At 54.7% G+C, this 24,230-nt stretch overlaps 3 protein-coding genes across 10 annotated transcripts in view; 2 read left to right on the top strand and 1 right to left on the bottom strand.

Moving 5' to 3' along the window:
* The first annotated feature begins 852 nt into the window (after positions 1 to 852).
* APEH (acylaminoacyl-peptide hydrolase) lies at positions 853 to 10,304 on the top strand. Of its 2 annotated transcripts, XM_017503872.2 has the most exons (22): positions 853 to 1,283; positions 1,359 to 1,491; positions 2,049 to 2,175; positions 2,559 to 2,652; positions 2,756 to 2,831; positions 2,921 to 3,084; positions 3,248 to 3,385; positions 3,476 to 3,567; positions 3,644 to 3,684; positions 3,770 to 3,891; positions 4,418 to 4,478; positions 5,647 to 5,744; positions 6,395 to 6,446; positions 7,350 to 7,438; positions 7,914 to 8,052; positions 8,528 to 8,611; positions 8,692 to 8,772; positions 9,137 to 9,225; positions 9,347 to 9,537; positions 9,643 to 9,745; positions 9,840 to 9,946; positions 10,037 to 10,304. In XM_017503872.2, exons 1-22 carry the CDS (start codon positions 1,272 to 1,274, stop codon positions 10,140 to 10,142), a joined length of 2,199 nt encoding a protein of 732 aa, XP_017359361.1. In that variant the 5' UTR covers positions 853 to 1,271; the 3' UTR covers positions 10,143 to 10,304. The 2 variants fall into 2 exon arrangements, with proteins under 2 accessions (XP_017359361.1, XP_037598962.1); XM_037743034.1 differs by lacking the exon at positions 1,359 to 1,491 and having other exon boundaries at positions 1,192 to 1,283; positions 10,037 to 10,303.
* A 408-nt stretch (positions 10,305 to 10,712) lies between these two features.
* MST1 (macrophage stimulating 1) lies at positions 10,713 to 15,558 on the bottom strand. Its single transcript, XM_017504071.2, has 18 exons — positions 15,370 to 15,558; positions 14,526 to 14,673; positions 14,332 to 14,444; positions 14,140 to 14,254; positions 13,925 to 14,061; positions 13,723 to 13,843; positions 13,461 to 13,579; positions 13,089 to 13,257; positions 12,844 to 12,974; positions 12,629 to 12,731; positions 12,365 to 12,501; positions 12,240 to 12,275; positions 12,031 to 12,151; positions 11,780 to 11,857; positions 11,503 to 11,649; positions 11,315 to 11,421; positions 11,079 to 11,218; positions 10,713 to 10,954 (listed from the first exon to the last, which is right to left on the bottom strand). The coding sequence occupies exons 1-18, from the start codon at positions 15,461 to 15,463 to the stop codon at positions 10,793 to 10,795; spliced, it is 2,178 nt and encodes a 725-aa protein (XP_017359560.1). The 5' UTR covers positions 15,464 to 15,558; the 3' UTR covers positions 10,713 to 10,792.
* A 1,202-nt stretch (positions 15,559 to 16,760) lies between these two features.
* RNF123 (ring finger protein 123) overlaps positions 16,761 to 24,230 on the top strand; it is a 34,276-nt gene continuing 26,806 nt past the window's right edge. Inside the window, exons 1-3 of one of the 7 annotated variants that reach the window (XM_037742382.1) lie at positions 16,784 to 16,843; positions 18,751 to 18,868; positions 19,030 to 19,114. In XM_037742382.1, coding sequence (XP_037598310.1) covers positions 18,787 to 18,868; positions 19,030 to 19,114 — 167 coding nt within the window. In that variant the 5' untranslated portion in view covers positions 16,784 to 16,843; positions 18,751 to 18,786. Of the gene's footprint in view, positions 16,844 to 17,171; positions 17,272 to 17,486; positions 17,629 to 18,750; positions 18,869 to 19,029; positions 19,115 to 24,230 lie in introns of those variants that run through there. The other 6 variants (XM_017501916.2, XM_037742358.1, XM_037742402.1 and 3 more) reach the window with 6 other exon arrangements.

Raw genomic sequence — 24,230 nt, 5'->3', positions numbered from 1 at the left:
TTTTTTTTTTAAACTAATAATCTTGAGTAAGTAATGATGACGCTGATGGGAAAGGGGAAGCTGCAGGTCAGACAGGTGGAATCTCAATCCCCAGCACGCAATGGAGCAGGGAGCCAGGGCCCTGAATGTAGAAGACCAGCCAGACTGAGGCATATGGAGGGGACATCCTTACTGTCCAGCCTCTCCTGCTCTCTGCTGCCATCTTAGCCCAGCCAATCCTGTGCCACGTGCACAGGGAGCCTGCCTACCTCGTTTCTTTCCCCAGGAAGCTCTCTGGTCCTGAGTGGAGTCTGAGCCCACCAGGCCCTCCACAGCCAAAAGCTCAGGCTAAGGCCTGGGGAGGAAGGCAGGGACCCACCAGCTCATGGTCCCCAGCAAGGAGCCACTGAGAAGGGTGGGTAAAGGCTGCGGGGATAGATAGCTCTTGGGGCAGGCCTGGTGACTGATAAGCCCAGGTAGCACCCTGAGAGTAAACACCCGCCCCTCTTTTCCCGGCACCCTAGGGTTCTGCTCTGCGTCCTCTGCTCCGACTCTCGCCCTTCCCTTCGTCTGCCTGGGAGTCCTACAGGGCAGGGTCTGGCACAGTCTGGTGAATGTCTGCCTCGTAGTGGACTGGCAGGTACCCTACAGTCAGCCCCAGAGCCACGGGAGATCCACTCTGTGGCCCGCTCCCCACTGCCTCGCCCTCGCCCTCGCCCTCACGGGCTCCCAGCTCCGCATTCCTCGAAGGGCTCCGTGCCCGCCCCGCCCTTCATCCTCAAAGACGTGTGGGTCCCATTCCCCTCGGACCCCGCCCTTCGGGTGCTAGGGCCACCCCCATCCAACCACGCTGCTTCCGCCTCGCAGCCCCGTCTCACCCGCTTTTCTCGTAGGCCCTTCTCCCCTCCCCGAAGCCCCGCTCCCGGGTTCCGCTTCCACAGGGCTGCCCCTCTCCTCCGAGATCCCACACTCGGTAAGGGGCCCGGGACTCGGCCCCGGGACTCGGCCCACGGCCCCACCCACCACTTAGCTAGTTCGCCCCTTGAAGGCCACTCCCTCTCCAGGCCCCTGTCCCCTCCCACTCAGGACTTATCACTCCCAGGCCGGGTCCTCTCACCCTCAAGGCCCGCCCCCTGTCAACGGTTCTCGCCCTTTCGCCGAAGGCCCCGCCCCTCCCAGATTGCCGCAGGGCAGAGGCGGAGACAGCCGGGGCCGCCCCAGGCTCCGCCCCCGGAAGCCTCACTTCCGGGCGCGAGCAAGCCTCGCTTAGCCTCAGCTGCAGAAAGGAGACTATGGAACGTCAGGTGAGGGCTCTGCCCGCGGTCCCTGTGGTACCTGCAGACCGGGCCGGGCCTGACCCTGATGTGTCCCCTGCGCAGGTGCTGCTGAGCGAGCCCGAGGAGGCGGCGGCGCTGTATCGGGGCCTTAGCCGCCATCCCTCGCTGAGCGCCGCCTGCCTGGGCCCGGAGATCACCACGCAGTACGGCGGCCAATATCGGACGGTGCACACTGGTGTGTGTGCGGAGGGGACCTGGCTGGCGACGGGCTTGCGCACTGGGGTGGGAAGGAAGGGGGTGTGGAGGACTCGTTGCTTGACAGAGCGTACGGGTGTGTAGGGAGCCGGCCTAGGCTTGGAGGATACACAGGTCCCTGCATGCAGGTGTGGGGGGCGGGGCGGGGCCAGGGGCGTGCGGGGAGTTACCAGATGGCCCCTATGAGTGCACGAGATGACGGTGTAGGGGTAGAACTCAGACCTAGGGTCAGGGCTTGGGCCTTGTAGGGCTATACGCAAACCACTGCATCCCATACAATCGTGCCAGGCTGCCCTCAAGAATCCAGGGTGGGTGCTGGTGTTATTAGTGGGTTCTCTCAAAAAGGCTGTCAGCTCAGGCTCTGGAGACCTGGACCAGGGTTGTGGCCAAGTGTCCAGCCTGCAGCCAGGGTAGGGTGTTGGTGTCTGGAGACAGATTGGGGAAGATAGATCTAGGCCTTCCTGGGTCAGGTGGGGTCGGGGGGAGTAGCCAGGAGTAGACAAGACCAGGTGAGCAGCCTCATGCCTCCCCTCACAGAGTGGACCCAGAGGGACCTGGAACGCATGGAGAACATTCGATTCTGCCGCCAATACCTGGTGTTCCATGATGGGGACTCAGTGGTATTTGCAGGACCTGCAGGCAACAGTGTGGAGACCCTGGGGGAGTAAGTTTGAGGGAGGAAGCTTGTGGGCAAGGCCACAGCCATTCACAATGCAAGCCTTTTATGAATGCCCACCATGTGCCTAGAAGGAGGACCAGGATCGAGGTTCTTGCCCCCTTGGGAGCTCATTCAGTCTCTGGTGACATGACCTGATAAGCACTGGAGGCTTGCTCCAAACTCAGCCTGGACTAGAGCCCCTGGTGGCCTGGGGAGTTGGGGAGAGTAGAGTCTCTGCCTCAGGGAGGAAAGGCAAGGTGGGGCTAGAAGTGCTCCAGAGCTGGTGTGGAGCCTGAGCCTCAACAATCTCTCCTAAGAGGTTGTGGCCAGTAAGGTGGCAGGACGGGGTTACTGCAAGATAATACTGACCTGCTGCCCCATGTCCACAGACTACTGAGCAGAGAGTCTCCTTCAGGCACCATGAAAGCTGTGCTGCGCAAGGCTAGAGGCACAGGCCCTGGGGAAGAGAAGCAGTTCCTGGAGGTGAGTCTGCATGGGACCAGGTAGTGGGTGACTAGAGAAAGGCTCTGCCCTGCAGATAAGCCTCTGTTAGGGGGCACAAAGCCTAATGCCCCGATGTCCTCAGGTCTGGGAGAAGAACCGGAAGCTCAAGAGCTTCAACCTGTCAGCTCTGGAGAAACATGGGCCTGTTTATGAGGATGGTGAGGCACCTGGATGGTGAGCAGGCAGGGTGAACAGGAGGGGTAGCTGTAGCCCTGGGCCCCCCCTGATTGGCCCTGCCTACATCCAGACTGCTTTGGCTGCCTGTCCTGGTCGCACTCGGAGACACACTTGTTGTATGTGGCAGAGAAGAAGCGCCCCAAGGCCGAGTCCTTCTTTCAGACCAAAGCCTTGGACGTCAGTGCCAGCGATGATGAGATAGCCAGGCTGAAGAAGCCAGACCAAGCCATCAAGGTGCTCGTGGTCGTGGCCAATCCACGAAGGCCCAGCAGGGCAGCCCTGGGGCTCAGTGTACTTCCTTCCCATACTGTGCCTGTCAGACCTGGGGAGCACTGGCTTCTAGGAAGCGGAGCAGGTCCTGTAGACAGGCTGGGCATTGAGTATCTTGTGTTCTCAGGGGGATCAGTTTGTGTTTTACGAAGACTGGGGAGAAAACATGGTTTCCAAAAGCATCCCTGTGCTCTGTGTGCTGGATGTCGAGAGTGGCAACATCTCTGTGCTTGAGGGAGTACCTGAGAATGTGTCCCCTGGACAGGTCAGCAACAGCCTATGTCCCTCCTGGTGTCTGGGGCCCTTCTCGAGCTACCACCCCTTGCTCACTCTTGCTCTGTGACCTTGTTTACAGGCATTCTGGGCCCCTGGAGATGCCGGTGTGGTGTTTGTGGGCTGGTGGCATGAGCCCTTCCGGTTGGGCATCCGCTATTGCACAAATCGCAGGTGAGAGAGTGGGGCAAGGCAAGGGGCCTTGCAACCCAACTGGCCTTGAGACTGAGTGTCTGTCTGGCGGTTCCAGGTCAGCCCTGTACTATGTGGACCTCATCGGGGGGAAGTGTGGTAAGTGGCTGATGTCCACTTGTGCTTTGCTGACACACATTGGCCCTGCCGGCCTGCGTGATGCTTATGTTTCCATCTGGCCCAGAGCTCCTCTCGGATGACTCCCTGGCTGTCTCTTCTCCCCGGCTGAGCCCAGACCAATGTCGCATTGTCTACCTGCAATACCTGTCTCTGATCCCCCATCATCAGTGCAGCCAGCTGTGCCTGGTGAGCTGGAGGTGGTGAGGGTGGGAGCGTGGTCAGCAAGAAGATGGGATGGTGGATGAGAGCTGAAGGGTCAGTATCATCTCCCCATGGGCCCTCAGTAGGTGCCCTTCTGTCCTCAATGCAGCAGCACTGTGAGTTCTGCCTGTCCTCTCAAGGCAGGGCCTGGAGAGTGCTGCATGGAGAGCTTTGCACTGTGGGCATGCCACCTTGAGAATGCTCAGTCTGCAAGAATGCTCCTCGCTTTGGCTCTCAATTGCATGTAGCCAGGCTCTGCGAGGGGCTAGGATAGAGTGGGGAATTACATAATCTCAGACCCTGCCCAGGAAGAGCTCTGGGCCCCTGGTCAAAGTCAGAGGGACATGCCTATCTGAGGCCCCTTGGACATCTGGTCCGGTCACTAGAAAAGAGATACATCAGGCCCATTCCAGGTCCCCCCTCTCTCTCCTGGGGCTACCTAAGGCAAAAGGAGATAGGCACAGGGTGCTGTGTGTCCCCTAGTGGGCCTGACCATTGTGTCCTCTTGCAGTATGACTGGTATACCAAGGTTACCTCAGTGGTGGTAGATGTCGTGCCTCGGCAGCTGGGAGGTAAGACGTACCTAGGTGGGTGCAGTGGAGCCTGTAGCTCTGCTTTCCTGCCATCTGTTGCGTCCCTGTCCCGCTCTTCCTACGTTCTGAGGGCTGTCCCTCCCTGCTGGGCCAGCCTTATGCCCAGCATCCTCAGGGAGCGGGGCTGTCACCACAGGGAACAGTTCAATAGCAAAGAGTTGTGGGACCAAGCTGAGATCAGAGTGGCCCAAGCTGATGATGTATTAGTTCCTGTGCTGCAGGTCATAATTAGATTTTTCTTATTTTTCCAATGGCTGGTTAAAACCAAAACCATGACTCCTTTGAGTGGGTCTCAGGAAGTACACTAGCTTGGAATGTCACATTTGAGAGGCTGTGGACCCAAGGGCATGATGTTATCCTGTCTGCCGTCTTAACCCCAGCAACCTTTGTCCAGTCTAAGCCCTGAAGTCAGTTCGGTCTTCAGGAGGGTGGCTCTTGGCTGCGAGGCTCCTGTCTTGAGTGTTCACAGCTTTGTTTTAATCCTCCTGGACCATCTCAAGGATGAGTCTCCTGTTTTCTCAGGCCACCCAGTCAGTTTCAGGAGTTCAGTGGACAAGAGACAGCCTCTTTGTCTTCTCTTTGGGTTGCAGGGATGCAGTGGTGGGAACCTAGTATGAATCCCAGCTCTGTCTTGAATTAGCTGTGTCCTCAGACAGGGTCCTGGCCTCCCTGAGCTCCCATTTCTTCATGGAGGGGTGATTGTGCCTGCCTGCCTCATAGGATCATAGTGAGCATTAAATGAGTAATGATATTAAAGGGTAGGATTTACTGAGCCCCCTGTGCCAGGCGCTGTACTAAGCACCACAGTGGAGACAAGACAGACAGAGGATATCTTAGTTAAAGCACCTGGTACCTACCAGGGCTCAACTGGAGCAACTCAGGAGAGCAAGTGCTTTTCCTCTTAGCACCCACAGTTTCTCTCTGGAGCTCTTCCTCTCTGGGTCCCCAGAGGCCTCTGCCCCTCAGCCACCTACTTAGGCAGCTCCTTATCGCCTAGGGTGCCCCCATGTGTGCCACAAGCTGCAGGGGCCTGACTGGTTCCTGAGCAGGGTCCCAGGTGAATTCCCCAGTAGCCTATCCTGCCTTGTAGACTTGACCCTCCCTACCTCCACTCCTGGATGCAGCTCCAGCCCTCTTATCTTTACAGAGAACTTCTCTGGGATCTACTGCAGCCTTCTGCCTCTGGGATGCTGGTCAGCTGACAGCCAGAGAGTGGTCTTTGACTCAGCTCAGCACAGCCGGCAGGTGAGGGATACTGATTGTGTTGAGGGGCAGCCCCTGTGGTCAACCCCCAGGAGCCCTGGGCCCCTGAGACATAGCACCTGCATGCCCCTGGGTAGAATGCCCAGCCACAAAGTCCCACCAGCCCCTTAAAACCCTGCCCGCCCATCCTGGACTCACTTCTGCTGGAGGGGACTGGCTGCCCTGGTATACCACAGCAGAACTCAGGCCTTTTCATCTGAGGCAGAGATGCAACACCTCCCAGGCATTTCTAGCTGGAGCACAAGGGGACTGCCACTGGGGTGGGTCCCTGAATACTCTGTAAGGGCAGCTGATGGGAGCAGGACTGAGCCCTTCCCCCATGGATGGAGTGAAGACACCCAGTGTGCCAGGCTCCTTTTGGGTATGATATTTGGTCCTCATGCCAACTCAACGGGGCTCAAAGGGATTCCTTACTTTGCCCAGGTTCACCCAGCAAGTTGTGATGGTGCTGGGATTTGAACCCAGGCGCTCATGCTATTCCCTGTTGTACTGAGTAACCATTGCCATAGCTGCCCACAGCCTTGGTCTGGCCAGGGGTCTCCAAGAGGGTAGAGAGGAGATAGAGAAGGGATCCATAGGCAGAGGGAAGACTCCTGGATGTGGTGCTACATGTGGCCTCCCCTCTGCTTCAGGACCTGTTTGCTGTGGACACCCAGGTGGGCACCGTGACCTCTCTCACAGCTGGTGAGCAAGGCTTTGGGGATGGGGGAAAGGGCAGGGCTGGTGAGCAAGCCAGCCAGCCAAGGGGGGACTGGAGCCCCAGCATGTGGGACAGTGATGGCATTCTTAGCTACTCTGCACCACTGACTATCCATAGCCTTTACTAACAGGTGCCAAAGGCCCCTGTCCGTGCAGACCCTTACCCAACCAACAGACTAGCTTCCCTGCTCTACTGCCCTTTAGCACTCAACTCTGCTCCATGTATCCTGGCCCAGCCTCAGCATGGTCCCACCTCTGCTCCTAAAACCAACAAAACTCTCTCTTACCAAGATCTGCCAGAGTCATCCTTCCCCCTCTGCAAATCTTGGGTGCCCCATCTCTGGCAGAGGCAGCTCTGCCAACTCAGGGCCCAGGAAAAGCCTAGTGTTGACTCCCCCATCTTCCCCATACTTAGGCCTGGTGATTCTGCCCTTGAAATGTGCTTTGAGTCCTTCACCTGACCAGACTATACCCATTCCTTCACAAAGCTACCAAAATATTATTCCAAACCTACAGCTCGCTGTACAACTGCTTCAGAATTGCTTGGACGCCACTGCCCCAAATCAGCACACTCCCCCACCCCCAACTCCCCGGGCCCAGCTACCATCCTGCACACTGCAGCCATCGAGGGACAGGCAGATGTGCCTGCATGGTCTGATGTGTCTCCAAGTCTGGCAGTTCCCAACCCAGCCAGTGTCTTGTCAGATGAACAAGGGACTGAGGGCAGGAGGCTCACTCAGGACCATGTGCAGTTGGGTGTTTGTGAAAGGCACTTCTCAGGAAAAGGGCACCTTTCCATTGAGCCTCCAGCCTGGGACTCTGTTATAGAGAAGCAGGTATAAAGGTGATGGTTCCTACTAAGCACTTAATGGCATCTGCCTTTTCTAGGAGGGTCAGGAGGGAGCTGGAAGCTGCTCACAATTGACCAGGACCTCATGGTGGCACAGTTTTCCACCCCCAACCTACCTCCAACCCTGGTGAGTGTCAGTGGGTCCTAGGCCATGGAGGCAGGGGTTCTGGGCAGGCAGAGCTCACAGGTCAGGGAATTGGTCCCAGAGTCTGAACATGGCTGGTCAGCATGCAGAAGGGCCAAGACACAGGTCCAGCTCAGCACGGTCCATGAGGGTTTGGCACTCACGGGAATGAACTACTAGGCTAGAATCTGCTCTGTACAGAACAAGGTGCCTGGGGAAGTGCCCAGTCCTGGTATTACAGAGCAATGGAGACAGCAGAGCCTAGAAGCTGAGGAGGGAGGGGTGTGCATGTGTGCATGTGATATGAGAGTGTGAATACCTTGGTAAATGCCAGCCTGCAACAGGAAGCCATGCTATACCCTCTGGAGGTGGGTAGAGGGGCCAGCATAATGAGAGCTGCCTATTTCCCACTGTGGGCAGAAGGGGAAGGGCTGGGAGGCAGCCAGGCCACCTGTGACACATTGCTTCCCCTTGGCAGAAAGTTGGGTTCCTGCCTTCTGCAGGGAAGGAGCAGTCAGTGTTGTGGGTGTCCCTGGAGGAGGCTGAGCCCATTCCTGACATCCACTGGGGCATCCGGGTACTACAGCCACCCCCAGAGCAAGAGAATGTGCAGTATGGTGAGCTGGGCCAGGGGCAGAGGGATGCCTTCTCCAGGTTCCCCAGCACACAGCCTCTGCGGTGACCTTTCTTGCCTCCTGCCTCACATTGTGGGGTTTCCAGGGATGACTTCTAAGAGGTTTTCTGCTCCTTTTATGGATGGGTATGGGAAGTAGCATCCAGACATCTGAGCGCCTGCTCTGAGTATCACCTGGGCTCCCACAGGCCAAATCATCTATGGTGGGAAGACCCAGGTCCAAAGAAAATAGGCCTCATTCAAGGCCTTAGTCAGCTCATCCAGAATGCTGTCCCTGCAGGGTGGGGCTCCCTGACGAGGGCAGAAGCATGAGCCTTTTGAGGTCCATGTGTCATGGTGTGGACTACCCTGGCCAGGTCTCTGACCCAGAGGTCAGCCCCAGATGTGCAGCTACAGATGGGACCTTGGTTGGGGAAGCCCCTAGGCTGGCACTGCTGACCTTTGCCCTCTCCTTGCAGCTGGCCTTGACTTTGAAGCAATCCTGCTGCAGCCCAGCAACCCTCCAGATAAGACCCAGGTGCCCATGGTGGTCATACCCCACGGTAGGCATCTGGAATAAGAGTCCTTGCCCTCCCAGCCTTTCTCCTGGCTGGCTCTTTCACCCTCTGCTCCCTGTGTGCAGGGGGGCCCCATTCATCCTTTGTCACTGCCTGGATGCTGTTCCCAGCCATGCTTTGCAAGATGGGCTTTGCGGTACTACTAGGTGAGTGAGCAGGGACTTGCAGCTCTGTTAGGACTATGCTGGAGTGAGGCAGGTGGGCCTGGTTTGTACAAACATCACGGGTGCAACTCTAGTCTCCAGGTCTTTCTGTAGCCCAGACCTAATAACCACTACCAGGAACTGCCGGGGCCCAGCCTCTGGTTCTGTGGCATAGTGAAAACAAGGACTAACGGGATTTCCAGGGAAAGGGTGCTGTGGTCACTGAGGTAGCCTCAAATCTCTGGGCCCCTTTCCCTTGACTGTGGTATAGCTGACCCCAGGGCCTACTTCACAGATGTGTGAAAAGGGTGTCCACGGGGCTGGTAATGTTGCCTGACCACACTGTTTGGTCCCTCTCTGCCCTCAGTGAACTATCGTGGCTCCACAGGCTTTGGCCAGGACAGCATCCTCTCCCTCCCAGGCAATGTGGGCCACCAGGATGTGAAGGATGTCCAGGTAGCAGGGGCTAGGGCCTCTGAACAGGCTGGAACATGAGCTGCCAGGGGGATGCCCCCATTCAGCTGGGTGGGCAGCTGGCTGCGCAGCTGGCTGCAGCATGGTTTTCTCTACTCTGCAGTTTGCAGTAGAACAAGTGCTCCAGGAGGAACACTTTAATGCAAACCATGTGGCCCTTATGGGTGGTTCCCATGGTGGCTTCATCTCCTGCCACTTGATTGGTCAGTACCCAGAGACCTACAGGGCCTGTGTGGCCCGGAACCCCGTGATCAACATTGCCTCCATGCTGGGCTCCACTGACATCCCTGACTGGTAGGCATACACCACAGGTCCCTGCCCTTCTCCTCTACCTCATATTCTCATGGAGCCCCACAGGCCCCAGAATTCCTGGGGCTGCATCAGCTTGGTGTCTTGCAGGTGCGTGGTAGAAGCCGGCTTTCCTTTCAGCAGTGACTGCCTGCCAGACCTCAGTGTGTGGGCTGAGATGCTGGACAAATCACCCATCAAATACATCCCTCAGGTATGCAGCCCCCTCCTTGCCCTGTGTGCTGCCCATCCATCCAGAACCCAGGGCTTAGCTCAACACAGCTTCCCACTCCTCCCCAAACACCCAGGTGAAGACACCACTGTTATTGATGTTGGGCCAGGAGGATCGGCGTGTGCCCTTCAAGCAGGGCATGGAGTATTACCGTGCCCTCAAGACCCGGAATGTGCCTGTTCGGTGAGTGCAGCAGGATGGCCCTGGCAACTGGTGGGCAGGTGAGCATGGGAGGACCCTCCAACCTTAAGTGTTGCTAACTAATCCCTACAGGCTCCTACTCTATCCCAAAAGCACCCATGCACTATCAGAGGTGGAGGTGGAGTCAGACAACTTCATGAATGCTGTGCTCTGGCTACGCACGCACTTGGGCAGCTGAAGCCCTGCTATTCTGCGTGAGCTGATCAGCCTGTGCCACACCTTGCTCTTGGGGAGTTCCAGGGTCTGGCAGGGCAGCAGGAGGCTTTCTGGGCCCTGGACTCCATGGATACGTGGGTAGAAGAATGTGGGCTATGTAGTCATAATAAATTAGGACACAGAGCCTGGTTCCTGCTGGTACTTTGTACCAATCCATCCCCAACCCCACCTCCCACCCTGGGGTGCAGAGACCCTAGGTTCTGGGTGTGGTAGCCACAAGGGCTTCAGGTGCCTTCAGTGTGAGAGGGGAGGGGACAGTGAGAGGCTTAGTCTCTGCCTATCCTGGAAACCAGGACTCTGTACCAGCCTAGCTTCTCTGCTGCAGCCCCTTCCATTAGCAACTGCTCTGCACCACCCTTCCCAAGAGAATGTCTGGGGGACTAGTGAGGCCCTGCCTTTCCATGGCACCCATGGGCAAAAGTAGTCTCAGGGACAGATCACCTAGCCCAGGGTGTGCTGGGCTCAGGTCACCCCGCCCCTAGCAAGGAGTCACTAACTCATTTCCTGAAGGCAGAGGCTAAGAAGCATCTGCACAGGCATAAAGAGGAAAGGTCACTTTATGTCTGACAATAAGTTTTGTCCTCCCCAAGGCATATGGGATCAAGGCTGGGCCTAACCCAGTCTCATGACCTTGTGGATCCAGTTCACAAACACAGAGACACGCATGAAGATGGCTGGCCAGCGGGGCCTTGCGCACACTCGGTTGGGGATTATAATTCCTTCCAGGACCCAGCAGTTGTGGGTAAAGCAGGCAAGTGGGCCCCCGTAGTCACCCTGGCAGGTAGGAGAACTGATGAGGGCCCTGGGCCACGGCAGTGGCTAGCCCCCTTCATGATAAAGTAGTTCATTTCTAGCCCCCCATACCCTCCCAGGGCTGGCCCAGGGCCCTGCCACCAACCTCACAGGCCCCCACAGGGGCCAACAATCCCTGAGTGCACATCTCGCTCTCCCGCACACGTCCTCGGTGCTTGATGTTACACTCCTGGTTGGAGATGACGTTCAGCAAGGCCACGTTTAGGACTGTGTCATTACCTGTACCTACAGTAAGGGGAATGGGGAGAAGGAGAATGCCCTGGAGGAAGATCCAGGGTTGGGCCTCCTGGCCAGGAGCAGTCTTATGCACTATGCTCTTACCTTTGGTCTCACCCCAGCCTGCAATCTCACACTTGGTCCCTGGAGGCACCACATACCATTCAGGGGGCAGGCAGATCAGGGCCACACGCTGGTTCAGGGTCACAGATCTTTAGCAAGAATGGGGGCACTCAGGGCCCGAGGCCACAAGGCCCGGCCCCACCTCATACCCTCCCAGCTTGTTCACATACCTCTCCAGCTTGAGCAGGACAAGCTGGGAGCCTGAGGGCCCACACACCATCTTGGCCACTGGGACCCGCTGTAGGCCTGGCTCTCCAGGCTGTGGGTTCTGGAACAGGGTGCCCAGCCACACTTCATAGCCCGTGAGAGGCATATGGCTGGGAAAGAAGCTCTGCTAGATTATTTGTGACTCTCAGTCAGTTGCCCCAAGGCCCACTTGTTAGCTTGCCTGGGGAAGAGGGAAGGTGAGGGGGTGGGACTGGGTCCCCAAATGCAAGGGAGGCTCACCAGGAAGAGAAGCACTGCCGGGCAGTCAGTATCCACTGCTCCTTCACTAGAGACCCCCCACAGAAATGCTGGCCCTGCCTGGAGGAGTCGAGAATTAGGACAGGGAACAGAGTTCTGGGACACATGGCTAGACCTGCCATCTTCTGGCTGGGACCTCTGGGGCCAGCAATAGGTTCCCAACCTCCAGTGGGATAACCACAGAGGACACAACCTCAGCTCCACTCTGGGGGAGACAGGCAGCTGTGCCTCACCGATTCCGCAAGCTGACTGTCCAAGGTGAGTTGCCTTGATGGCCCCCCACCACACGCAGCCTGGAATGACGCTGATCTGGCCGATCCACCCTCTTGCCACACTTCTCAAACCGAACCTGGTCTGGAGGATGGGGTGGGCTGGTTGAAACCCAGACTGCATGGACATGGTGGGCAAAAGGGCCTGACCCATAACTGGCCCAAATCCTAACCTGGGGGGTCCAGGATTGATGGCGGCTGGTCATCAACTGAAAGACAAAGTTCACTTGGGTTAAGGGAGCCAGGCTTTGGTGGTAGGGGCCAAAGCAGGGCATGGGGGAGCATCACTAGAGCTCACCGCAGCGTCTCAGGGCACAGTAGTCAAATGGGGTCTTTGGGTCCATTGTGTAGCACCAGGGCCCATGGCTATCCCCGTCTGGGTTCCTGCAGAAGTTCTCCTCCAGTTGGGCATGCGGTTTGGAGGTAGATGTGAACCTAGGCAGGAGGGGGAGCAAAGTCATGGCAGGATAGTCTCAACCATCTCCAGGCTCTGGTCCCAGACACCAAAGCATGCCGCTCCAGGGTTAGGGCCCTGGCTCAGCCGGGAGCACCAGGGACTCACTGCGGCTTGTGTGGTGTCTCAGCGGACCAGTGCTGGCACTGGACACCCTTGCGGGTCTTGCTGATGGTGCCACGGTACTGCTCCCCTGTGCCATGGTAGCAGTCTGCAGCAGGTGGGGGCAGTCATCAGGCTAAGACCTTGCCCCTGCCCTGCCCCACCCCGGTTTCAGGCTTCCAGCCCTGGCTCTGTGCCCCCCCGCCAAGCTCGGGCCTCACCCTCAGGCCGCACATCGTCCGCACAACGCCGGATCTGGTAGCAAAAGGCCACACGCATGCCTGGCCGCAGTGTGAAGCACCAGGGTGCCTCTGAGCCATCAGGGTTCCGGCAGAAGTTTTCCCGAAGGTCTCTAAGCAGGAGCTCCACTCAGCCCTAGCCCGCCAGCCACCAGCCCTAAGTCCTGTAACTACCCTTCACCCATCTCACCCACGGCAGCACGTCCCAGCGCCCGCCCCCACCTCACTTGCACGCGTATTTTTCGGGCACAAATCGGTGCTGATGTGGGGTCTGCGCGTCCCAACGCTGGCAAGGTACGCCTGCGGCAGTGGTATTGGCTGTGCCCCGGTAGCCCTCACCCTTTCCGCGGAAGCAGCTGACAGTGGTGGCCTCGTGGCGGGGCTGTGCCTCAGACTCTTAGATGGACCAAAACAGATTGGACCCCAAGCGGGAGCTGAGATCCCTCTGGGGCTGGGACCAAACCCGCCTTTCGCAGGTGTACGGTACTCCACGGGATATGCTTTCAGGTCACACCCAGCTACTCTTCCCTCCCCACCCGAGCCACACTCCCCCCAAAAGGTTCCCAGGTACCCTCCCAGGCCCAGTCCCCACCGCTTACCACAGCGGGGGAGGTCACAGAACTCTCGCTCAAGCTGCGGATCTGTAGTGTAGCACCAGGGCCGCTCGGAGCCGTCAGGATTCCGGCAATAGTTGTCGTCCAGACCTTGGTCAAGGAACCTGGGGTGGTAACGGGGCATGAGCAAGACCCTGGGACTCTGGCTTGTCTGGCCCCGCCCAATTGCCCTACACGGAGCCCTGCTCCTGGAGTCCTGGACCTTCCCTAGCCCGGCCCCCAGAACGCCAAAACTGCCCATGCATACTTGCTCGGCTCGAAGGGGTGCTGGTGTGGGTGCTGGAGATCCCAGCGCTGGCACTCGCGCCCTGACTCAGTGCGGTCCACCGCGCCACGGTAATCCTCACCATTGCACCAAACACATATGGCTGGAGACAAAGGACCAGTGGGTTCGTGGATTGGCGTGGGCCTGTCCCTCCACTCTCCAGGCTTGACCCAGCGCCACTTACCCTCCCGGCAGGATTTGATGCCACAGCTCTGGAAGCGCACAGCAGGGTCTGTCGTGTAGCACCAAGGACCTCCTGGGTCGCCATCAGGGTTACGGCAGAAGTTCTCTTCCAGGCCATTCCGGAGTGTGGGCGTGTACCTAAGGGTCCAGAACATCACTATAGTGTGTGCTGGGGGAAGGCCCCAGGCTGGAATGAAGGGAAGGTGTTTGTCTCACTTGTGATCATTTGGGAACTTGTGGCTCCAAGCCTGGCAGGGCAGGCCACTTGAGGTTGTAGCCACGGTGCCCCGGTACCCAATCCCATTGTCCATGATGCAGGTCCGTATATAGTCTGGGAGCAAGAGACAGAAGATCAACTTGGGCTGAGATTCCCTGTCTCCCACCCTGACCCTCTCCACCCCCACTCACCTTTCTTCTGGAAGAGGTCACAGCGCCCAGAACGCTGCAGCCTCGTGTGGGGTGAGTGTTGAGTCCATGGCAGCAGTTGGCAACCATGGCTGCTCACATTGTAGTGGAAGGCCCTGGAGAGAAGGTGGCACAGGGTAACACCACAGCCCAGGCTCCCCTGCCCCAAGTCTTATCTAGACCTAGTGGCCACTCACCGGCAGTCCAGTAAGGGCCCACAGCGACGGGCACACTCTTCAGCATCTGCCACATCCTCCTGCCAAGGCCCAGGCACCTCTGCATGTAGCAGGTGCTGTAGCTCTGTGCCCCGGAGCACCTGGAAGTCATTTAATGGCGAGTGCTGCCCTGCAGATGGGCATGAGTGGGTGCAGGTCAGGTGGGCATACATGTCAGTAACATGTATTGGCATGTCCACACTTTGTTCATTCAGGGGACCAAAGCTACAAGGTTTCTGGGATGGACCCTGTATGCACTTTCAAGGGCCAGTCTAGCACCCCTGCACCGATACTTGTAAAGAAAATTTCCCCTGGAAAGCAGGCCCACACTTGGTAGTTATCACTGGTGCCTCTGTTTAGTGGCCCAGGCACTGGGCTCAGATCTAACATACGCTCCGTGAGAGCAGTGGGTGATGGAACTTGCCCCATCTCATCTCACAAATGAGAATGCAAACGCTCAGAGCCATCACACTACCCAGCCAGGGGCCCCGCCTAAGCATTCTGACTCCAAATCTGGGCTCTCACCTGCACAAAGGCATATGCTAGGTTAGAGGAGTAGATCAGGACCAGGAGGGGTCACTGCCTGCTGTGTGTGTGCATCTGTGTGGTCCTAACACTGCTTCAGTGCTAGAGCAGACATGCTAATAGAGGCCTAAGTGGGCAATGGGTATATGTTCCTAGGGCTTCCCAGCTATGCTTGAGGCCAAGGTCACTGCACCCTGCCCACTGAACCTCTGGCTCCCCAACTTTTCTCTCATCCTAGAATAGTAGGATGGGGCCAACCCCCTTCTGAAAGCAGTTGGGGATCGGGATCGGGGGCACTCACCAGGGACCCTTAAGCATTGCGTCATAAGCAGCAGGAGTGGGAACCATCCCATCCTTCTGGCTGGAGGCTGCACTGTGACCCACCACAGCCCCATCCGGGAAGTTGTGAAATCTGTCCCTACGGGATTGGGTGGCTCTGGCTCCACACATCAGGTCAAGGCCTGCTGGACCCTGACCTGAGACCTGGTGACAGAAGCCATGAGGGGCCAGGCCTCAGGTCCCATAGGTCATGTTGGAAACATGCTCGGTGCCACAAAGAAAAATTAGCACTGAGACAAATGATCTCTCAGCAAAGCAACTTTTACTTTTTTACTTCCTGCACTGCAGGAAGGGTACCCTCTTGCTAGCCATTTTGCTATGAGAATACAATGAACAAAGGAAAAGCAGACATATTTATCCCATAAGCATTTGGGGTTGTCTTTACTGCTGTGTCTGATCTCCGTTGGAGCTGGACCTCACAATCTAAAACCTGACTGGCTCCAACAGAGATCAGACCTCACAATCTAAAACCCAACTGGCTAATAACTTAAAACTTTTTAAAACAGGTAGGGGCACAGGCTGCGAGCTGGGACATGCCTGTGAGCATGTCCAGCACAGATATCTTGGTTAAAGTGCAAGGACACAGACTATACTATGTGCCTATAAGTGTGGCATGTCTAACAGCTACATAGGATAGGGCTTAACAAAGTTATTCGCACACTTATAATTTATTATTTAACAAGAATGGAAACTTTGAAGAGTACTGAGAACCAGCTTGACCAGGAGACTCCCACCCAGGCGGGCTGAAGGTATTGAGAGAGGCAGTCAGATAGCCAACAGAGTGGATCTATCCTGGGGAACCAACAGCCTGAGAGCCTGCGGGGCTTGCAGCTCTCCAGGGGCCCTGAGCAGAGTCATCCACACATTTATTTGCTTTTTTACAGGTGATTCTTGTTAATACACAGGTGTTTTACATATACACGTAACTCAGGAATATTAGAAGTAGGCAGCTGTTACCTGCCTGGGACTAATTACAAACTACAAGGTATCCTCCACAAAGGAGCCATAGGGGCAGGATAAACTTAGTGTTTCTCAACAGAAGAGGAACTCTTACTTCCCACAGGTCAGTTGCAAGGGACTAATACAGCTAGCCCCCAAGAGGCCTCCCTACTTAGTGGACAGATGCTAGGAAGGTTTGGTGGGGACGCTTGAGGTGCTCTGGGGTTGGGGTGAAGCCCCGCTGCAGCCTTGTCAGCCCAAGGGCATTGTGAAAGTGAGAGCTGCCAGAGGCCCTGGGTGACATTAAGCTTTTCTGAACTTCAGTTTTAACCTGTAAATTGTGGAAAATTACTTGCCCCAGCTCCAACATTGCCCAGCCCCCAACTCTTTTGCTGCCGCCTTATCAGGCCCCAGCTGTAGGCAGGTCATCCTACGCCCGGCAGCAGAGCCCAGGGAGGAGGCCTATCTCACCCGCCAGAAGTGTCATCCCAGGGAAGGTGAGCGAGGCTGTCCGCTAGGACTAAGTAGGGGTGGAGGTAACAGGTAGCAGGGCTCTGGCAGGAGCGGCCTTTCAGACGTCCTAAGGAACATCTGAGCTGGGCCTCCAAGTACAGGTAGGAGTTGAGACAGGCGGCCTAAGGATCCCGGTTAGTACGTCGCGTTCTGCCACAGCAGGGCTGGGAGCATCCTCAGGGCAGGCGGAGGTCGGATGTGGTGAGGCCTTCTGGCGAAGCTGAGGCCTGGAACAACAACTCGGTGGGAGACCGTGGAAGGGGTCCATTAGCGGAGGCTGGGCAGGGGTCAGTGCGCGTGCGCGGCTGGAGGCGCGGCGCTCCGGCGTGCGCGTGATTTGGCCCTAGACGGATGCCGTAGCCAAGAGGTTGGGCGGATGTTGTGAGCCGGGGCGCCGCGGCCAAGGCTCGGGGTGAGTGAGGGGCGGCCAGGCTATCAGCCTGGCGGGTCCGGGCGGCTCCCTTCGCGGCCCAGGCTAGTCCAGTGCGAGGGCACCTCAGCGTAGGGATCGTAGCCTGTGGTGCGAGACTCCGAGCGGGAGTTGGTCTGGCAGGTCCTCTGGAGCTTGGGGCCAGGCGGGGGCAACTTGGGGGAGCCATGCGCCGCCCTCGCTGTCCTTGGGCTCCCAGACGGAATAGGTTCAGTTCTGAGCCCGGATACCTCGGCGGGGCTGGACAGGATAGCCGTGACAGGAAGTCTTCGGGCGGGCACAGGGTTCGCCTCTCACCTGGATCCTCAGCAACTGACGTCCTGAGTGGGTGTCTGGAAGGTTTGCTCATCAAATAAATGACTGCGTTTAATTAGACCTTCAGCTACTCTGGTAGTGAGAGGGGCACCGATCACAGGCGCCCACCGAGGGCCCGAGGTTGGGAAAACCACCTTCCCAAGGGGCAGGTGTGGTGCAGATCCGAAGGAGTTTGGCGGTAGTAGAGGGGCTGTTTGGGGTAGATAAGAGACTGAGCTGCAGAGTAGGGAGTGCTGGCTAAGGCAGACCTGCGCTTTCTAATACAACTTTCTATGATGGTGGAAATGTTCTATATTTGTGCTGTCCAATAGAGTAACCATTAGCCACATGTGGTCATTGAACTCTTGAAATGTGGCTAAGGCAACTGAGAAATCGAATTGTTAATTTTTAAAACTTTCAATTTAAGTAACTTCATGTGGGTGGTGGCTGCTGTGTTGGATAGCACAGCTACACATCAGTGAGGCCAGCACCGGGGACTTAGTGCAGGTTCGGGAGCAGCTGCAATAGTAACATGATAAGAGATTGCTGCAGTAGAGGACCAATGGAGTTTGCCATGAGGGCTGGGCAAGGGTGGTGCTTGGATGAGGTGGGAGACCACATGTGTCAGTGGGAACAGGAACACTTTCAGGACCATGGATAAAAAAAGGAGGAACCCAGGGTTGAGGAAAGAGACCCCAGCCTTGTGGGGAGTAAGTGAGACTTATGGCTAACGATGACCAGACTAGTGGTGGTCTGCACTTGGGAGAATGTGTAGAATTCTCTCTTCTGGATGTGAGCTGGACCCAGTTTGCTTACAACTGAGATGGATACAGGGGGTCTGCCTCTAGGACACCTCACTTTGGACATTTTGGTCTGATTTCCACAGAGCTGAGACAGTTATGGTTCGGCAAAAATATATCTGGTACCTGCTCTCTGCCAGGCCCTGTGCTTGACACAGGGACACTGGAGAACAAGAAGTGTGGGGCCTAGACTCCGGCTACCCTACTTGTGTAGGAAGCTGGGAGCCCCTGCATTCCCCTGTCCTGTGTGTTAGTGTGCATGACCTTGGCCTCACCTGCTCCCAAGCCTTCCTGCTGTGGCAGGACTGAGGTCAGGTGTGAGGGCCCATGGCTGGCCCTGAGTAGACAGGCTCTGTGTCTGGCTCAGCCTCCAGGACGACTGACTGCCCATGAGAGATGAAGGATGGCATCCAAGGGGGCCGGCATGTCTTTCTCCCGCAAGAGCTATAGGCTGACCTCAGATGCTGAGAAATCCAGGGTCACAGGTAAGGGCTGGCAGGGAAGGAAGGAGGCTCCTCTTGTTGGGAGGAGAAGGAAAGGACAAAGGCCTCAGGCCTTGCTGCACCTGTGGTTGGCCTGGGACCAGCAGGGGCCAGGAGCTGCACTGATCATGTGGCCCTTTTCTCCCTTCTGACTTGTGGCTCAGGCATTGTGCAGGAGAAGCTGCTGAATGACTACCTGAACCGCATCTTTTCCTCTTCTGACCATGCACCCCCAGCAGCCACCAGCAGGTATGGCTGGGCGGGTGGCCCCTCCTCACTCTGCTGGGCCGGTGGCCCCTCCTCACTCTGCTGGGCCAGACCAGAGCAGGGAAGCTGCAGTTGTAGGGAAAGGGAGCCTGGGCTCTGGACAGACAGGCTTAGGATCTATTCTCACTGTGTTCCTGGCTATGAGATCTCCGACCAGAGAATCTGCCTCTTTACTCTGCTTCTTCCTCTCTCCAGGCAGTGCTAGTTCCTTCTGAGAGTCAGGGAGCAGAGGTCAGGGAGTGGGTGCACATTCCATGCCCAGCTAGCACCTGCCACCTATTCCACACCCAGCATCTGGCCCTGCATGTACCTGCCCACACCTTCGCCCCAGCCTGGGCCCTTGTAGCTTCTGACTGACCTTGTAAAGAACAAACCCTTCCAAGACTTTTTCTTTACAAGTTTCATACGTTTAAGTGTAGTCAGTATAAAACTTACAAGTACATTTTAGCAGAAACAGGAAGAGATAGAGGGCCAGGCACAGTGGTTCACACCTGTAATCCCAGTACTTTGGGAGGCCAAAGTGGGTAGATTGCTCGAGTCCAGGAGTTCAAGAACAGCTTGGGCAACATGGCGAGACCCCATCTCTACAATAAAATACAAAAATTAACTGGGCACGGTGGCATGCACCTGTAGTCCCAGTTATTAGGGAGGCTGATATGGGAGGATCACTTGAGCCTAGGAGGTTGAGCCTGCAGTGAGCTGGCCTCTGCGTGCCACTGCATTCTAGCCTGGCTGACAGAGCAAGACCCTGTCTCAAAAAAAAAGAAGGAAAAGCACCTGCTATCTTGTTATTCTAACATGACCATTCGAATGTAATTCTTTTCTGTTTTCTTTCTTTGTGTTAAATTTTTAATTTTTGTGAGTATGTAGTAAGTATATATATTTGTGGGGTACATGAGATAGTTTGATACAGGCATGCAATGCATAATAATCACATCATGGTAAATGGGGTATCCATCTCCTCACGCATTTGTCCTTTGTGCTATAAACAATTCAGTTATACTCTTGTAGTTATTTTTAAATGTACGATTATTATTTATTATAGTCACTTTCTTTGGCTAGCAAATATTAGGTCTTATTAATTCTATATTTTTGTACCCATTAGCCGTCCCCACCTCTCCACAAGCCCTATACTACCCTTTCAAGCCTCTGGTAACCATTCAGTACTTTGCCTCTATGAGTTCAATTGTTTTAATTTTTAGCTCTCACAAATAAGTGATAATATGCAATGTTTGTCTTTTTCTGCCTGGCTTATTTCGCTTAACATAATGACCTCCAGTTCCATCCGTATTGTGGCAAGTGGTAGGATCTCATTCTTTTTTTTTGAGACGGAGTTTTGCTCTTGTTACCCAGGCTGGAGTGCAATGGCACTATCTCGGCTCACCGCAACCTCTGTCTCCTGGGTTTAGGCAATTCTCCTGCCTCAACCTCCCAAGTAGCTGGGATTACAGGCATGCGCCACCATGCCCAGCTAATGTTTTATATTTTTAGTAGAAACGGGGTTTCACCATGTTGATCAGGATAGTCTCGATCTCTTGACCTCGTGATCCACTCGCCTCGGCCTCCCAAAGTGCTAGGATTACAGGCTTGAGCCACTGCGCCCGGCAGATCTCATTCTTTTTTATGGCTGGATAGTACTCCCTTGTATATATGTACCATGTTTTCTTTCTTTCTTTCTTTTTTTTTTTTTTTTTTTTGTTTTGTTTTTTTTTTTTTTTTTTTTTTTTTTTTTTTTTTTTTTGAGACAGAGTCTTGCACTGTTGCCCAGGCTGTATGTAGTGCAGTGGCACAATCTCAGCTCACTGCAATATATTCCTCCTGGATTCAAGCAATATTCTCCTGCCTCAGCCTCCCACCAAGTAGCTGGAACTACAGGCATGCACAACCATGCCCAGCTAATTTTTTTTATTTTTAGTAGAGACGGAGTTTTACCATGTTGGCTGGGATGGTCTTGATCTCCTGGTCTCGTGATCTGACACCTCGGCCTCCCAAAGTGCTGGGATTACAGACGTGAGCCACCCCTCCCGGCCATGTTTTCTTTCTTTCTTCATCTGCTGATGGACACTTAGATTGCTTCCAAGCCTTAGCTGTTTGAACAGTGCCGCAACAAACATGGGAGTACAGCTATCTCTTTAATGTACTGATTTCTCCTCTTTCAGATATATACCCAGCAGTGGGATTGCTGGATCATATGGTAGCTCAAGTTTTAAGTTTTTTTGAGACAGAGTTTTGATCCTGTTACCCAGGCTGTATTGCAATGGCATGATCTAGGCTCACTGCAACCTCCGCCTCCTGAGTTCAAGTGATTCTCCTGTCTCAGCCTCCCAAGTAGCTAGGATTACAGCTGCCTGCCACCATGCCCAGTTATTTTTTGTATTTTCAGTAAAGACAGGATTTCACCATGTTGGCCAGGCTGGTCTCTCACTCCTGGTCTCAGCTGATCCTCCCACCTCCACGTCCCAAAGCGCTACGATTTCAGGCATGAGCCACATACCCGGGCAATTTTCAGTTTTTTGAGGAACCTCCAAACTGTTCTTGATAGTGATTGTACTATTATAATTTACATTCCTACTAACAGTGTACAAGGATTCCTTTGTTCCACATTCTCACCAGCATTTATTGCCTGTCTTTTGGATAAAGGCCTTTTTAACTGGGGTGAGATGATATCTCATTGTAGTTTTGATTTACATTTCTTTGATGTTGAGAGTTTAATACCTTTTCATATGCCTGTTTGCCATTTGTATGTCTTCACTTGAGAAATGTCTGTTTGTATTTTTTTGCCCATCTTTTGATAGAAATTACTAGTTTTTTTTTCCTATAGAGTTTGAGCTCTTTATATATTCTGGTTATTAATCCCTTGTCAGACGAGTAGTTTGCAATCCCATTTGTGGGCTGTCTCTTCACTTTGTTGACTGTTTCCTTTGCTGTGCGGAAGCTTTTTAACTTCATGTCTGTTTTCTTTATTTCATAATGTATGTAGTTCAAATTATGCTGTATAGAAAACTTTAAAAAAAAATTGTGACCTTCTTTTCTTAAAACATTTTTATTGAGCTATGATGAATGTACAATAAACTACACATATTTAAAGTGTACAATTTGATAAGTGTTAACATACATATAACCCATGAAACTGTCACTACCATCAAGGTAATGGACATGTCCCTCACTTCCACCAGTTTATAGAAATTTGCATCCATTTGTATCATCAAATGTTATCCTATGAGTATTTTTCCACATTATCAATTTATTTTATTGAGCATCTTTAGGGCCGGGGTCTGCTGTGGCCTATACAACTGCCCTAGTTTGGAAACACTTTTGCTTTTGTAAAATGCTGTGAGGATGCCCAGGGCTGGAGTCATGTGGCTAGAGTGCTTGAACTGCAATCACTTTTAAGACTGTTGCCAGAGGGCCAGGTGCAGTGGCTCACGCCTGTAATCCCAGGACTTTGAGAGGCCAAGGTGGACATATGAGGTCAGGCGTTCAAGATCAGTCTGGCCAACATGGTGAAACCCCGTCTCTACTAAGAATACAAAAATTAGCCTGGCATGATGGCGGCTGCCTGTAATCCCAGCTACTCAGGAGGCTGAGATGGGAGAATTGCTTGAACCCGGGAGATGGGGGTTGCCGTGAGCCGAGATCACACCACTGCACTCCAGCCTGGGCGACTGCGTGAGACTCAGTCTCAAAAAAAAAAAAAAAAAAAGATTGTTGCCAGATTATTTTTTCAAAGGATCAAGTAGGTTCTCCCTCCCTGCAGTGAGGCACAGTTGTCCCTGTCTCTCACCCCGTCAGCAGCCTTAGCTATTATGTCTTTCACAACCTCTGCTCTTTAGGCAGGTCCAAAAGGCAGCATCATTACCTGTTCTATTTAAGCAGCTGGGGTGGTCAGAAAGTTCCTGCTTGCAGAAGGTTCCTGCCCACCCCCACCTCATACTCTGTCCTGGCCTGTTCCCAGGGCTATCTGATCCCTACCTCATGTGATACCAGAGATGGTCCTGCTGCTGCTGTGGCCGCCAGGAGAGAGAGCAGGTGGTAGGGCCATCAGTCAGTGGTTGTGGAGATGCAAGGCACTGAGCTGGGAACTAGGAGACCCAAAAAGGTCAGGCAAATTGCTGGTCTTGGCCAAATGGGCAGTGCTGCAGGCACTCAGTGGCGGCTTTCTCAGGCCGACTAGCCACAGATAAGTGCAGTCTGCTCTCAGGGATCAGGCACACAACTTTTGGGGTCAGGTATAAGAGTAGCTGTCCCAAGTATAGGCCTGTTAAGAACTTTTGTTTTCTTTTGAGATAGGATCTCGCTAGGTCACCCAGGCTGGAATGCAGTGACATAATCATAGCTCACTGTAACCTCAAAGACCCAGGCTCGAGGAATCCTCCCATTTCAGCCTCCCACATAGGTGGGACCACAAGCACATGCCACAGCAACCAGCTAATTTTTTTTTTTTTTTTTTTTAAGACAGGGTCTTACTATGTCACCCAGGCTGGGCTCAAACCCCTGGGCTCAAGTGATTCTCCCACCTCAGCCTCCCAAAGTGCTGAGATTACAGGTGTGAGCCACCATGCTTGGCCTAGAACTGCTTTTAAGGAAGGCTTCTTTATCCTTGGGCCCACTGGGGTATTCAGAGATGGGGTTGGCTTTAGCCTTCTGTGCTGCTAGCTGAGCACCCCGACTGCATAGCCACCACCTGGTCTTGGCCTGGGACTGAGCAGGAGTGGGAAGGGGCCTTTGTGCATCTCTGCTCATACAGCTCAGGGCTGGGAGTGGCTTACACTGGGGGAATATGTGGTCCCTGATCCTGGGTAGTGGCTACCTGGTCAGGGTGCTTTGTCCCATCTTTGTCCCCTTCCAGAGGCTTCTATTTGTGCGATGAGTAGGGCAGGAACTGGCATTAAAGGTGGAAGAGCAGGTGGTGGCAGTCTGTGGGCTGGATCCAGGTGTGTAATGGGCCTCTGTTCTGCCTGAGTCCTGCTGGTTACCACCACCTCACTCCCTGCTATTCTTAGCAGCTGAGCTCAGGACAGCGCTGACTGGCATTAGATAGCACCAGTTTCCCTCTAGGCATGTGTGTTGAAAGGATGAGAGGCCACCCAGATAGATT

The sequence above is a fragment of the Cebus imitator genome, unplaced genomic scaffold, assembly GCF_001604975.1.
Source record: "Cebus imitator isolate Cc_AM_T3 unplaced genomic scaffold, Cebus_imitator-1.0 Scaffold0, whole genome shotgun sequence".
In the NCBI taxonomy this organism is placed as follows: Eukaryota; Metazoa; Chordata; class Mammalia; order Primates; family Cebidae; genus Cebus; species Cebus imitator.
The sequence above is the reverse complement of the archived record's forward strand: the minus strand, read 5'-3'. Positions and strand labels throughout refer to the sequence as shown.